The following is a 14,427-nucleotide window of genomic DNA, read 5'->3' on the forward strand; positions in this document are numbered from 1 at the left end:
ATATTGAGGCACTGTCTTTCTGAATGCAGCCTCAGGTCACCTCCCAATCAATAAGAAAATGATGAATATTGGATGTAACAATGGCTGCCCTCCGAGGTACAGATTCTGGCTACTGACTCCTGCTTATCAACAAAGCTCTGAGCCCTCCATCAGAAGGGATTTTATTCATTATATCACAGACTTTAAAAGAGATTTTCTGCCCATAACTAGATTATGGGGCACTTTTTTCCAGAAATGAAATATTAATAAATGTTTTTTAATTGGATTTATTTCTTTATTTACATTTCAAATGTTATTCCCTTTCCTGGTTTCCTGTCCATAACCCCATCCCCTCCCCCTCCCCAATAAGGGTATAGCCCCCACCCCCCTTCCTCGATATTCCCCTGCACTGAGGGTCCAACCTTGGCATGACCAAGGGTTTCCCCTTCCACTGGTGCCCAACAAGGCTATCCTCTGCTACATATGCAGTTGGAGCCCTGGGTCAGTTCATGTATAGTCTTTGGGTAGTGCTTAGTCCCTGGAAGCTTGGTTGGTTGGGATTGTTGTTCTTATGGGGTTGCAAGCCCCTTCAGCTCTTTCAATCTTTTCTCTAATTCCTCCAATGAGGGTTCCGTTCTCAGTTCAGTGGTTTGCTGCTGGCATTCGCTTCTGTATTTGACATGCTCTGGCTGAGCCTCTCAGGAAAAACCTATATCCAGTTCCTGTCAGCATGCACTTCTTAGCTTCATAAATCTTATCTAGTTTTGGTGTCTGTATATATACGGGCCATATGTGGGACAGGCTCTGAATGGCTGTTCCTTCAGTCTCTGCTCTAAACTTTGCCTCCATATCCCCTCCTATGAATATTTTTGTACCCCTTTTAAGAAGGAGTGAAACATCCTCACTTTGGTCATCCTTCTTCTTGAGTTTCATGTGGTCTGTGGATTGCATCGAGCTTTTGGGCTAATAGCCACTTATCAATGAGTGCATACCATGTGTGTTTTTCTGTGATTGGGTTACCTCACTCAGGATGATATTTTCCAGTTCCAACCATTTGCCTATGAATTCATAAAGTCATTGTTTTTGATAGCTGAGTAATATTCCATTGTGTAGATGTACATTTTCTGTATCCATTCCTCTGTTGAAGGGCATCTGGGTTCTTTCCAGCTTCTGGCTACTATAAATAAGGCTGCTATGAACATAGTGGAGCACATGTCTTTATTGTATGTTGGGGCATCTTTTGGGTATATGCCCAAGAAAGGTATAGCTGGATCCTCAGGCAGTTCAATGTCCAATTTTCTGAGGAAACTCCAGACTGATTTCCAGAGTGGTTGTACCAGTCTGCAATCCCACCAACAATGGAGGAGTGTTCCTCTTTCTTCACATTCTGCTGTCACCTGAGTTTTTGATCTTAGCCATTCTGACTGGTGTGAGGTGGAATCTCAGGGTTGTTTTGACTTGCATTTCCCTGTTTTTAAAGCATGACATTCTGTTTTCGGTTTGTTCGGCGTGTGGTTTGATACTCTTCCTAGTTCAGCTCAGCTCAGAATCATCGCTCACACCTGCCCCTCAGAAATTTGCAAATCCCTTTAAGCACTTTAACAACCTTGAGGTTCCCTGCTCTCTATGTGTGTGTAGCGCATGGAGGCTGCTTCAAGAACAGCACACGGAGTGGGTAAAGGAGGACTTTCTAGTAAAGGAGCCCAACAAAACCACACAAACAAGACCAGCTTATAATTTGTCACAGTGATACGTAGTGAAGATGGCACTGTGCCTCTGTGTTCTTCCTCCCAGCTTCCCTTAACGACAATGTAATCGTGACTAGAATGTCAGTCAGAGCACCCAGCCAGGACAGCTCAGAACTGTCAAAACCATTGAGGAGAAAATGAGAAAATGTCACAGACAAGAGAAGCTGAAGAACAAAGGAGCACTAACAGTGATAAGATTTCATAAATGGGATTTAGAGACAGAAGGAAATTCCATTAAATTAAGGAAACGTGAGTGAGATATAGACTTACTAATGCATCTGTTAGCACACTAATTCTAACGGATATGTATCCATAGGAGAAAATCGCTATGCGGCACACAGAAATTTTTTGTATTATGTTCATTATTTTTCTGGAAATCTCAAACTGTTGTAAAAATGGCGATTTTTTTTGTTTCCCTTAAGGGGAAATAAGGGAAACCCTAGCAGCTCAGCCATCCCAAGATAAAATGAACAGCAGCTCTCTGTGTCTCCAAATGTCTAGCACGATAATGCAAACTAAGAGTGGCAAGAAAATCGCTACCACCTGTTCTTTGTCCAGAGACCCGATGGCTCAAAGCCAAGAAAGACTGTCATCTCTGAGTCGAAAAGAATCCCAAACTCTGACAACAAACGACCATTCCGGTCTTGAGACTTTATCTTCTCCAGAAGATGTATATTTCCGCTTACGGGAAGTAGACAATAGAGTCCATTTCCCCCATGAAAGAGATTAGATGGCTAACTCAAGTTCCAAGCCAGTTTCCGACACATCCTGGGAGCTGACCAGCCTGGGGTTGCACCCACAGCTGTCACCAGATGCGTGATCTGCGGGCACAGCACACTGCCCTCTTGCTGCTTCTCAATTCTAGGCTTGCTCTGGTCCTTGAGGGCCTTCCTGCTCCATCTATACTCCACCTATGAGGTACACTGTCACAGCAAGGCTGAAGCAATAGAAACTCACTTTCTCAAAGTTCCAGAGGCTGGAAATGGGAGAATGAGGTGCTGGCAAAGTTGTCTCCATGTGACGTTTCTAACCCTGGCTTGAAGATGACCGTCTCTGTGATGTCACATGGTATCCCCCACATGTATGTCTATGTCATAATCAATAAGAACACAGTTATGCTGAATGAGGGTCTGCGCATAAGAGTCCTTCCCTAATTTCCCCTATAAAGATGTGATTTCCAAATACACTCATAACCGCTCTCATGAACGGGCATCAATATTGGACTTTGGAAGGACACAATTCTGTTCATAGCCTGGTTCATATATCTCACCTGAGGTAAGCAAGCTCAGTGTAGCTGCAACCAACCAATGTAAGTCACAAGCATCATGCCTGCCCTGAGTAGTCATCATGTGTGCTATTTCCAGCTTATGAACTATGTCCTAGACAGTCATATGGAGCTCAATGATCCGACCTTGATACTGTCACCACAAGGAAAGTGCCTGAAAGCTTTATTGCCACTTGAGATTAACCTAGTAACGACAACGTGTGAAGCCAGTTTTCACTCTCTAAGGTCCCTCCTCTCACCCAAATCGTGGAGATCCATCAGTTTGCCTGCACACTTTTGGTCACACTTCTCTCTGTAAGTATTACTCCATCTGTCTGACACTTCAATCTCCAGCACCTTCCACCTCTGGCAGCCAGGTTTCCTCATGGGATTTTCCCAGAACTCTCGTCTTTCCTTATTATCATAGCACAATTTGTTTGCATCTCAACCTCTTGATTTATTCAAATTATCTTTGTTCTCCCCAACCCCTCCTTTATTCCTATAATTTTAGCAGATCCTCCTTAGAGTGATGTCAGTTCAATTACCTGAATCAAAGTCATAGACGTAGGAAGATCATCAAGGCATATGAAGAGCTAGAATACCTTTGTGGGGATTTAAGTCTGGCAATGATACAAGGGATGAAAGGCAAGGGAGTCACACTGCAAGCTGCTTCAGATTTTGTCATAGCTCTGATAGGGAATCACTAGAGTTTCCACCATAGTCATTGTTATAATTTACCATTTTTATTCATTAGTTATTGGTACTCTGTACTGTGCCAGTTTCAGCCATCTGTATGAGGTCTCAGAACAAATACCCTCCCCAGATAAAGAGACTCCGATAATATAAGAACAAACAAATCCAATGTTTTGTAAAATGCATGTGTATTATGCCTCATTCTGAGGGAGGTATTCAACAAAGGCATAAGGAGAGATATAGATTTGATTGAAATCCACACACTGAGGCTATATAGTTCACAAAGGGATAAAACGCCTGAAAAGGGGGGTGATGCAACTTTTCCCCCATTGCCTTAAGAAATGGCTTCTGAGAATCCCAAGGAGATAGCTATTGTGAGGTGAAGGGTCTCAGTGGATAGACTTCAAAGGTAGGCAGGGCAAGCAGTGCAGACTGACTGGGGATGTGTCTGGCTACTACAAGGACAGAGGAAGAAGCTGCGACCTGAGCGATGCAACTCTTGACCCTCAGAGGCAACGCACTCTCACTGACCTCAGCTGGGAATCATAGGTCTGAGAGTCTCCTTTCAGTCCATGAACTTCACAGGTCACTACCTCCTTTGAGCATCAGGCTCTCTGTAACCTAAAGGGCACTGTACTTCTCAAGCTCAGTTCATTCACACCTCTGGGTCTTGTCATGTGCCCTCTCCTCCCATATGCCAATCCCATTTTGCTGGCATCAGCATTGGTTAAATGGAGCTGCAAGGCCACTGACATGGGAAGATGATGTCTGAGGACAGAGAGCAGTTTTCCCAGTTTGCAGTGCAGGCTGAGTGTAGCAAGGCTCTTGGCTACTGCTGAGCGCTAGATGGCTTGTTACTATATCCACTGACAGGCTTTAGATAGTCCACCGTGCATGATTACATAACTTTCAAAGGACAGAGGAATAAAGATGGCCCCCTAGGCCAGGAGGCAGCTGTCCCTACTCCATGAGGAACATAGACAGTCTTTGCCTTGAAAATATAAACCACAGTGGGTAGTCGAGGGCTGCCTCGTACGGACTGAACACAAACTCTTACTACAGCTACCAAACTCCTTCAGTGAGTTGAAGGTTGGCTTTCTCCTAGCCCAGGTAGGTCAGAGGAGTGGTAAAGCTCTTCTCTGACATTCAAGCTCTGCCCTCCTCACTTGTCACAACTATTTCCCACTGACTTAGGCCTCAGGAAGAGACTTAAGGCTACAATGATCAAGCCTATCAGGGGTGCTGGATAACCAGGTTGCAAGCCAACACTAACACAACAGACCACGGGCTGTTACATACATTCATGGTAACACACCCTCTCCTGGTTTCAGAGAAAACCCTTGACTACGTTTTCACTAGAGAGCTCACAGACTCTAATTTCCTGTCATTGATTATGGGACTTTACCGTTAGTCCCTGGAATACATTCATCTTAATCTACGTAGCCACAGTAGCAGATAAACCTGTCCACAGTTGTGAACCTCTGACGCACCACGGTCAGACAGCCATTTGCTTGTCACTGAGGAAAGTAAGTCTGAAGATTTCATGGTGGCTTAACAGGAAACTGTCTTCAAGATAAACGGGGTTTATTGTTAACATAAATAGCACGACAGCATTAAGGGACAAAAGAATGAATCATGAGACTGGAAAAAGTTGTAAAATCTGAGAAGGCCCCCATGACTCACCAGTCTCCCCAGTCCCAGAACTCCTGTGTGTCTTCTGGAGTCTCCTGTCTGCAAACACGTAGTGGCATTTCCTTTCAGTTGTCTTCTTATTACCACAAACAAAAGGGTTCTAGAACTGACACGGAATCCTGTCCGAGGTGCACTCTGGTTGACACTGAGCAGCACGCCGCACCTCCCAGGCCCACACACCAGCCCTTATCTCTGTTCACCAACGCCTTTCCTGCCTCTACCCATTTGTGTTTCGGAGTCCCACTAATCTCTCTGGAGGCCAGCTTTCACATTTCCTCTCTTCAAAATCTCTAATTGCCTCTATTTCCTACTCCAAACAGACTTAAATGTCCCTAATCCCTTCCTTCCCCCATTTAACCATCAGTGCTCAAGGCAAGGGTGACCCAGACTCCTCAGAACTGCTCCATGCTATTCCCTTTAACCCACTTCACACAAATCCTCTCTACCCTCTGGCCTTACTCTACATCTGATAGAAAAAGTCTGGAGAAGGAGGTGAGCTGTAAGACAAGAGGGCAGGGAGGTAGAAATATGGATGAGAAGCTAAGCTATTAGAATGACAGGAGGAGGAGGAGGAGGGAGAGGAGGAGGAGGGGGAGGAGGAGGAGGGGGAGGAGGAGGGAGGGGAGGAGGAAGAGGAGGAGAAGAAGGTGGTGGTGGTTAGAATTCCCATCAATAAGCCATCCAAAGTAAGATGAGTTCACTTTTAGACTGTGCTTTCCGACGTGAACTTGGTGCTCTGTTCAAGACAGAATCAGAACTAGAGCCACTCGAAGAGAGCAGACTACACATGTCCCCAGTGAGTAGTGTGACTTTGGGAGGTGGCTAGAAACTTTAGAAGTTTGACCCTAGCCGTCGAAAGTGGGTTACCAGCACTTGCCATTGAGGATCACAGCCTCCTCCTTTCCCTCCTGGCCACCTCAGGGTGAAGAACCTCCTCTCACAAGCTCCTGCTGCCAGGATGCCCTACCCAAGTGTACACAATCAAATGACCATGGATAGAGGCCTTTGAAGACACAATGCAAGATAAGTCTTGCCTGAGAGGCTGTTTCTTGCTTCTTGGTATTTGGTCACAGCAAGAATAAAACTCATTCTCAGACTGTGGGCCTAAGATAGATGACAGAAACAAGGACTGACCTTGGAAAGGGCTGAGATGAGAAAACAGGCCTACAGTTAAGTTTCTGGAGGAGCTCAAAAGACTCCAGACTTCTGTTAGCACAAATGAGAAGAGTTTTTCAGAAGAACGTGGCCATGACCATGTCAAGAGCTACAGAGAACGTGGGGAGGAGGCCTGTACATGCCTTTTTTTTTTTTTTAAGTTATGAAGAAGCTTTCGGAGACAAAGGCAGAATGTGAAGGCATCCACCAACATAAGACAAGGCCACTCACCCCAGGAAGTGGGCAGGCTTGCCAGAAAACAGGCACTAAAAGTGCTAAATGACTGAACCTGGAAAATCAGCACTCCTGAATTTAAGCAAAATTCTCCTTGGACCTTCAATCTTCTTCTCATGTCTTCTTTTAGTAGTCTGGAGGAAAGCCTAAGGGTATCAAACAAGCTCCTGATATTTTAATAATCAAGCATTCACGGTGACCTCTGAATAGACTTAATTGAATCTGGAAAAGATCTTCCTCCCCAATAGGAGTCATGAAGTGCTTTCATCTGAGCTAGGCTACCACACCACCTGCCCAGAGAACTCCAACATCAGGTCCTGCTGTGTGTCCTGGGTTTGTCCCGCTGCCTTCCTTGATGCCAAAAGAAGCCAGCAGTGGAAAGTGAGATAGTCTCAGGCAGGCAGCCTGACAATCTCAGAAGCTGAGTATCTCTTAACCTGTTCTTTCCTAGGTCCCCAAGCATGAGTTTATGAAGCATCTGGAGGAGCCACAGTTTTTATTTTCCATGGTGCTAGGGATCAAACCCAAAGCCTTATACGTGTTAGGCCTGCTGGGTTACAATTTTTAAGAAAGAAAAAAAAATGTCCTTGTGAAATCAGAGACTGAAAGACAAAATGGTGTTAAGTACTGGACTAAAACAAAACAAAACAAAACAAAACAAAACAAAAAACCAGATTGGGCTATTGAGTAACAGGCAAGAGTTAAGCAGCGTTCACTTCTGAATTTAGTGCTGCCCTTTAAGATTCACTATCATTATATGACGTGACTGTTATCCAAGAGGACATCTCACGGTGTAGACAATTGTTACTATGATGCATAAGACAGAAAATGAGTTATTAGAAATTCTCTCTCTACGTGACATCCACTGGTCATGGTTGCCTAAATGTAGTGAGGAACCAGGTCACACAGGTAATCAAGAATCAGAAGGCAATGGCAGAGAATAGCCAAACAGTATTTGTAGTATTCTTAGGGCTAAGAATCTACCAGTTCAAAGATTGTCTATGTAATTCATAAGAGACTTTCCTTTGGAGCAGCAAGCTTTCCTCTATGAACCCTGACTTCCTTTTGTCCCCTTGCATATTGCTGCCGTGTTAGGAACAGGACATTGTCAAACCAGTGGGCTCTTTCCCAAAGTGAAGGATCAGGTAGGAAATTAACCAGGAAAGGTTCAAGAAGTCTTACGGAAACATCATGTGAGTCAAAACAATGAAAAAGTAGGACATTTAAAAACATTTTGCATTTCCCATAAAATTAAAAAAACCTAAAACTTATTTTAAAAAAAATGAAAAGTTCTGACAGTTAAAATGGTTTAAATGGTGCATAAACTGAGTATGCTGGCACACACCTTGAATCCCAGCACACAGGCAACAGATCAAGCAGATCTCTCTGAGTTCAAGACTAGTCTGGACAACATAGCAAGTTCCAGCACAGCCAGGGCTACATAATAAGATCCTGTCTCAGAGAAAAAATAAAGTATATAAGTATACAAGGAAATTTGATTGTGTGGTGCTCTCCTTTTTTTTCCAGGAAATCGCCTGTTACTTCACAAAGTTGGGTTATGGATGTAATTGATCTGCTGTGATTTAATCTACACTGTACTTATTTTGTACAGTAAAGACGGCATGTCACATAGATTAGGTCTGTTAATTTGTTACTTTCTCATGGGTGACATAAGCCACACTTGACCAAGAAGCTCGAATGGTTCAATGGCTGTGCTCCTCCAAGCATTTACTGAACACCCACATTACCGAGTGTCTGAGTGTCCATGCCTTTCAGAAACATGAAGACTTCAAGACTCTTTATTATAAAGACCCAAGGTGTACATAAATAAAAATCGGATTATTTACAGCACAATGGAGGAGTGGAAGGAGGAGCTTGGAAGGAAAGACCAGGATGTTGCAGTCTCTCTGTATTACATCGACCATTCCTTACTCCCTTACTCGCATCTTTATAATGGCAGATTCTACCACGACCACTGCTGCACTTTGTCTCTGTCGAGAACATGCAGAAGTTTAAAACCCACTGTGTCAGCTGTGGGGCGGTGAGGCCTCTGAACGAGATCTAGGTCTTTAAGAAGCCTGTCTGTTTTTCTTCAGACTGCACTAACTCCTGCTGTTAAGTGTTATTGTTTTCTTCAGGGGTCTTAGTTTCCATAAGAATGACCATTGCATAGGGGACGATGTCATGCCTGTGCTTTTTACCTGGGTCCACTTGCCCTCCTGATTCTGCTACCATGAACAACAGAAAGCACTCACAAGCATCCAGTGTGGGCTCTCGGGACCTCCCAGGTACAATGCATGGATAAACCTTTTATGACAATCTACCTCTATATCAATACCTTGTGTGTCATCCTTCATATCAGATCTCTACATTATGATTCATAACAAGAGCAAAATTACAGTTACAAAGTAGCAACAAAATAATGTTATGGTTGGGGGTCAGCACAACATGGGGAACTGTATTAAAGGATCAAAGCATTAAGGAGGTCGAGAACCACTGCTAGATAGACACATGGTATTATCTCCACCCTTGAGAGTCAATACAGTTGGTTTTCTGTAATAGTCTGTGAATGGTGCAAAGAAAGGTTTCCTGAATGAGGGGTAGGTGGAACACTTATTTGTGAGACTAAAAATGAGTATTTAGAATGCAATCAAGGATTGTCATGATTTAGTAAAGTGACAGTAGTAAGTTCTCTAGCAGCCATGGCCCCCAGTAATTAGCTAGGCTCTCACATTAGGCATGATTTCCTCCCTGTTGAGCAGGCCTAAGCCCAAATATCACTGAGGAATGAAAGCATCTATTGTGCCCTTATGGTTACAGTGTCACGCTGATGGTTGTTGTCACTCATAAGTGTCGCATCTGGTTAGGACTTTTAAAAAGCAAGTAATTGTGGGGTGCAGAGCCCCAACTTATACATCTACAATACAACTCCTGTGCCCACGGCTTAGGAAACATCTTGGGAGACCGGGCAAAATAATCGTAAGACCCAGGAGACCAGGAAATCTACTGTGAGGTTGAATGTTCTAGAAATATCAGAAAAACTACATACGTGAAGTCTCACCAAATTGGCTGCCTGAACATTATCAGAACAAGAACAACCCAACTGCCATGCCAATGGGGAAGGGGGAAAGCTCACATACAAGGCTAGTCCAGATTATCTTTCCCATGGCACCATTTCAACTCATTTATTTCCTTAACATCCAAATAATAACTAATATTGCTTTCCACTATTCAGAGCCATGTCACCAGGATCTCTCATAACTTCAAGTGCCTCCCAAACGAGGACTGAGAACCAAGTAAAGGCAGAGTAGAGCATCAGGGCCAAACTTTACAAAATGCTGGTCTGCCAGAACCAGCCTTCAAGCCAACTGCAAAAGTCAGCTGTTAATGTCAAGCGCTTGTCAATATTCTCACAAGAAAGACACTCATTTCCGGGACAAAAGAAAACCTGTCCTTTTCCTGACAGAAACACTTGTCCGACCTTTCTCCAAAGCACCTGTTGACACACTGGGACATTCTATCACTAACTAAAAAAAGATCTTTAGTCCATCTCAACCTTTGTCGTCCTCTTTGTAAGGAACTACCCTCTCAGCATCATTTGAACACGTGACTATCTTCTTCTCACCTTAAATGAAAAGAGCAAACTACTCTCTAGACCTCACACATCCGCCCACTGCCTGGTCTTCCCAGCAGATTTTCTTTTTCTTACACACATCTCTGTTGACCATCCTCAGCCCTCCCCGATCATTTCTTCTGTGAAACCCCACAATCCATTTTTCATTGCTACCACTCTATACAGCAGCTCACCCAGGGACTGTCCTCTGCTGTGTCACAGGGAGTCCTTGTCATCCTTGCAGCATCTGCTGTCCCCATCCCTACTCTCTCATCCTCCCTGTCTGTGGGCTACATGTATGTACATACTCCCACATCCCTCTGCCTCCAGTTCCTCTAAGTCCTTGCCTCTGGCTCCACTGGTTCTGTCCAGGTTCCATCTTCAGACTCTGTCCTTTCCTTCCCTTCATACATTGTTGGTGGGTAATCTTATCTACTCCGCCACCCTAACTATCACCTAGATGCCTTGATTCTAAAATCAACATCTTCCACCCAGACTCTTGAGTCTCTGTGTTAAGCTGCCTAGTAAAAGCCCTCCTGCAGGATATTTTCACATTGGTGTATCACAACCCTCACTGATTCACAACCTGAGTTGTTTCTTATTTCTCAATTCTAATGATATAACCCAAACCAGGAATCTGCTCCAACACGTCCTTTCTACGCACAGCCAAGAGTTACATCTTACCTTTCACTTCCACGAAGCTCCCAATGACTTGATTTATATCAACTATTTCAAGTTGTTGCCAATGTGAGCTATTTTATAGTACCAGGGATGCATATAAAGTAACTCTAACTGGATTCCAAAACCTAACAAGATTTTATTTTTCTGTGAACGACCGCTGTCAGTTCCTGACCCAACTCTAGGTATATAAGCTTCTTACTTTGCCTAATAACTTCATTATTTAGAAAATAGTTTAGACCCAATTATACCTTTTAAACTGAAATGAATTTACCTGATAATGTTGAAACGTGACAGCACTTCCCTTTAATTCTCATGTTATCTACAAGAGACTCATCAGTTAACACAGTGTTCCTGGGGCTTTTTCAATTAGGATTATCCAAAACAAAAATCAGAACCATTTTATTAGAAATGGGAAAGCCATACCCTATAGGAAAGAGAGAATGATATGCAGTGCTCATCTGAGCCATTACCTTCGTAGCTTGGGCCACTTATTTAATACTTCTTGACCTGATTATTCAGTTGAAAATAGACATAAAAGAATATACATATAATGGACCAAATAAGATATGTCATGTATCTGGCTCATACATGGTCTTCGGAAGCATTAACATGACTCTCACCACCCTCTGGGAATCATAGTGGAATGCATTTTTTGTTAACCTCATGCTCACAAGAGAATACATGGATCTAAAACTGCCCAACTGTATAACCTCTGTCTCTAGAATACTGTTAGAAAGGTGAACTTTGGCAGGCAAAACAGACATGAGTATGCGCAGCAGCACATGAAATAGAATTTTAGCAAAATCATGTCCCGACTTTGTTCTTCTCTATGACCACATTAAAATGAAAAGGAAGGCCCTAATCAGAGGACAAAAAGCTCTGTATAAGCACACTCAGATGCTTTTCAAACAAAGTACTTCCTTATTTATGTAAGTTTTGTAACTCACTTTAAAATAAAAACATGCTAATCCAACTCACTTGTTGCTCAAGAGAGTAGCACAAAGAACTATTCTTCAGCAAACACATGGTGAAACACATTACACGTGCTGCTTCTACAAAATAAAGGGGATGGGATTCCTCTGACGTCTGCTAGCGACTATGCAATGCTATAAATTAACTGTAAAGGATATTCCATGAAAATGGAGCTTAAGGAATTACTGATCCAAAACAGAGACCAGCTCTTTTTCTGTTATGAGAAGCTACAGCATTAGGCTGCTTGACTGAAGTAGAATTTGAACAAAAACATTTAGAGTTTAAAAAAGAAAAAACACAGACAACTGGACCCAGGAAAGTGATAAATGGGTATGAACCAGAAATCAGATATGTTTTATCTACATTTTTCTAGCACTAAACTTCAATTCTGTGCAGATTATGATGACATGGAGAAACATTTCTAGATACTATACTTTATACACAATCCAAGACTCATCACTAAGGTGAAGATGTAGCTGAGCCAGAGTGCTTACATGGCAGATGAAAGACACACACACACACACACACACACACACACACACACACACACACACAGAGAGAGAGAGAGAGAGAGAGAGAGAGAGAGAGAAAATGAAACTAGAAAGTTAATTAATTAATATTGTGTGATTGTGTGTGTGGCCAGCCTGGGCTATATATTCTGACACAGTCCTGACAAAACAAAGAGTGATTAGCACCAAGACAAAAGTGCTTACAGTGTCCTAGAGCTTGTACAGGTCTAGGTAGGGGCCCTGTGTCATAACAGTTGCTTGTGTGATACCTAAATTGTATTTTAATCATCTTATCTATGCAACCATTCTCTTCTACATCAATTCTAATAACAAATGGAGTGGAATGTGTGACTGTGTTTATAAAGTGACAAAGAAGTTGGAAATGCCCTACCTCCTAGTGACTCCACGGCTGTGCAGAAGAACCCGTCACTCCTGTATTTATAGTGATGCTAGCATTTAAAATAACTGCAATATTAATCATTGAAAAGTATACGCAGTTATACCATATGTGATACCTGATTAGGATAATAAGCCATTACTCAACTGTGCTATACTAAACCTTTTTGTTAGATTTGAGTTTTCATTTTTGTTGTTGTTGTTGTTGGGTGTTTGTTTGTTTGGTTGGTTGGTTGGTTGGTTGGTTGGTTGGTTGGTTTAAAATCAGGACCTTGTACAAGGCAGGTAAATAAATGCTCTTCTGCTGAACCAGGTCTGCAGTCCCTCACTATTATGTTAGACAGCAGCCCTTCTACTTAAGTTTTTCTAAGTTTACCATGAAGTATTCTGTGAGGCCATCTGAAGTTCACTGGTGTTCACCGAGTCTCCTGACTATGTGTCTATGACTGAGGTAGACCATCAGGGTTGGTGTGACTACATTCCAATGTTCCCACAGTAACAGAGTGGCCCACTTTCATGCTTCTCACACATCCCTGGTCTTAGGCCATGCATGCCTCTATTCTTTATTGCAGACTTTGCTTTTGTTTTAGACAAATGAAATCAGTACAGAGCCCAAACTGCATTTGATATGTGTATCTATGCACTGAGATGGGGACCTTAGGAAAGGGAAGCCTGTAGGGAGATTCTCTTGTGTACTGTGTAAAAGCATCACCTGCCAATAAAGAGCTGAATGGCCGGTAACAAAGCAGGAGAAGAACAGACAGAACAGCTGGAAGAGAGAAAGGAACTCTGGGAAAGAGTCGGACACAGGGACGAGTTGCCATGCAAACTCGGAGGAACTCGGACATATGAAACCAAGGAGAAGTAACTAATCAGCCATATGGCAGACGCAGAACATCATAAATGGGATAATTGAGTTATAAGCTATTTGGGAAGGAAACCTAACTTAGGAACATAAGCATTATAAATAAATTTAAGCCTCTGTATCATTTCCCAGGAACTGGGATGGACACGAAAAGTCCCCATGGTTACAAAGGACCTTCCTTGCTCCACAGTAATGAAACACAACAGATAATTGTGCTTCCTACAATTGTAACAGAAGGCTGCAAATACTGAAGGGTGCCTATAACCACAGCACTTGGAGGTTGGGTCAGGAGGATACTTATTAAGATAAACCTGAGCCACATAATGAGACCTTATCTCAAAAAAAAAAAAAGTAAGATAATTAAAACAAAGAGGTAATCCTGAGAGACACAGCCAGAATACAGCAAATACAGAGGCGAATGCCAGCAGCAAACCACTGAACTGAGAATAGGACCCCCGTTGAAGGAATCAGAGAAAGAACTAGAAGAGCTTGAAGGGACTCGAGACCCCTTATGAACAACAATGCCAAGCAACTAGAGCTTCCAGGGACTAAGCCACTACCTAAAGACTATACATGGACTGACCCTGGACTCTGACCTCATAGGTAGCAATGAATATCCTAGTAAG

At 42.9% G+C, this 14,427-nt stretch overlaps 1 protein-coding gene across 3 annotated transcripts in view; it reads right to left on the reverse strand.

Moving 5' to 3' along the window:
• Car8 (carbonic anhydrase 8) overlaps window positions 1-14,427 on the reverse strand; it is a 97,053-nt gene that overhangs the window by 49,874 nt on the left and 32,752 nt on the right. Inside the window, exon 1 of one of the 3 annotated variants that reach the window (XM_039109404.2) lies at window positions 2,685-2,812. The exons of the other annotated variants lie outside the window; for them this stretch is intronic. Within the exon in view, the coding sequence (XP_038965332.1) occupies window positions 2,685-2,744 (60 nt within the window). The 5' untranslated portion in view covers window positions 2,745-2,812. Of the gene's footprint in view, window positions 1-2,684; window positions 2,813-14,427 lie in introns of those variants that run through there. 3 annotated transcript variants of the gene reach the window in all.

The sequence above is a fragment of the Rattus norvegicus genome, chromosome 5, assembly GCF_036323735.1.
Source record: "Rattus norvegicus strain BN/NHsdMcwi chromosome 5, GRCr8, whole genome shotgun sequence".
In the NCBI taxonomy this organism is placed as follows: Eukaryota; Metazoa; Chordata; class Mammalia; order Rodentia; family Muridae; genus Rattus; species Rattus norvegicus.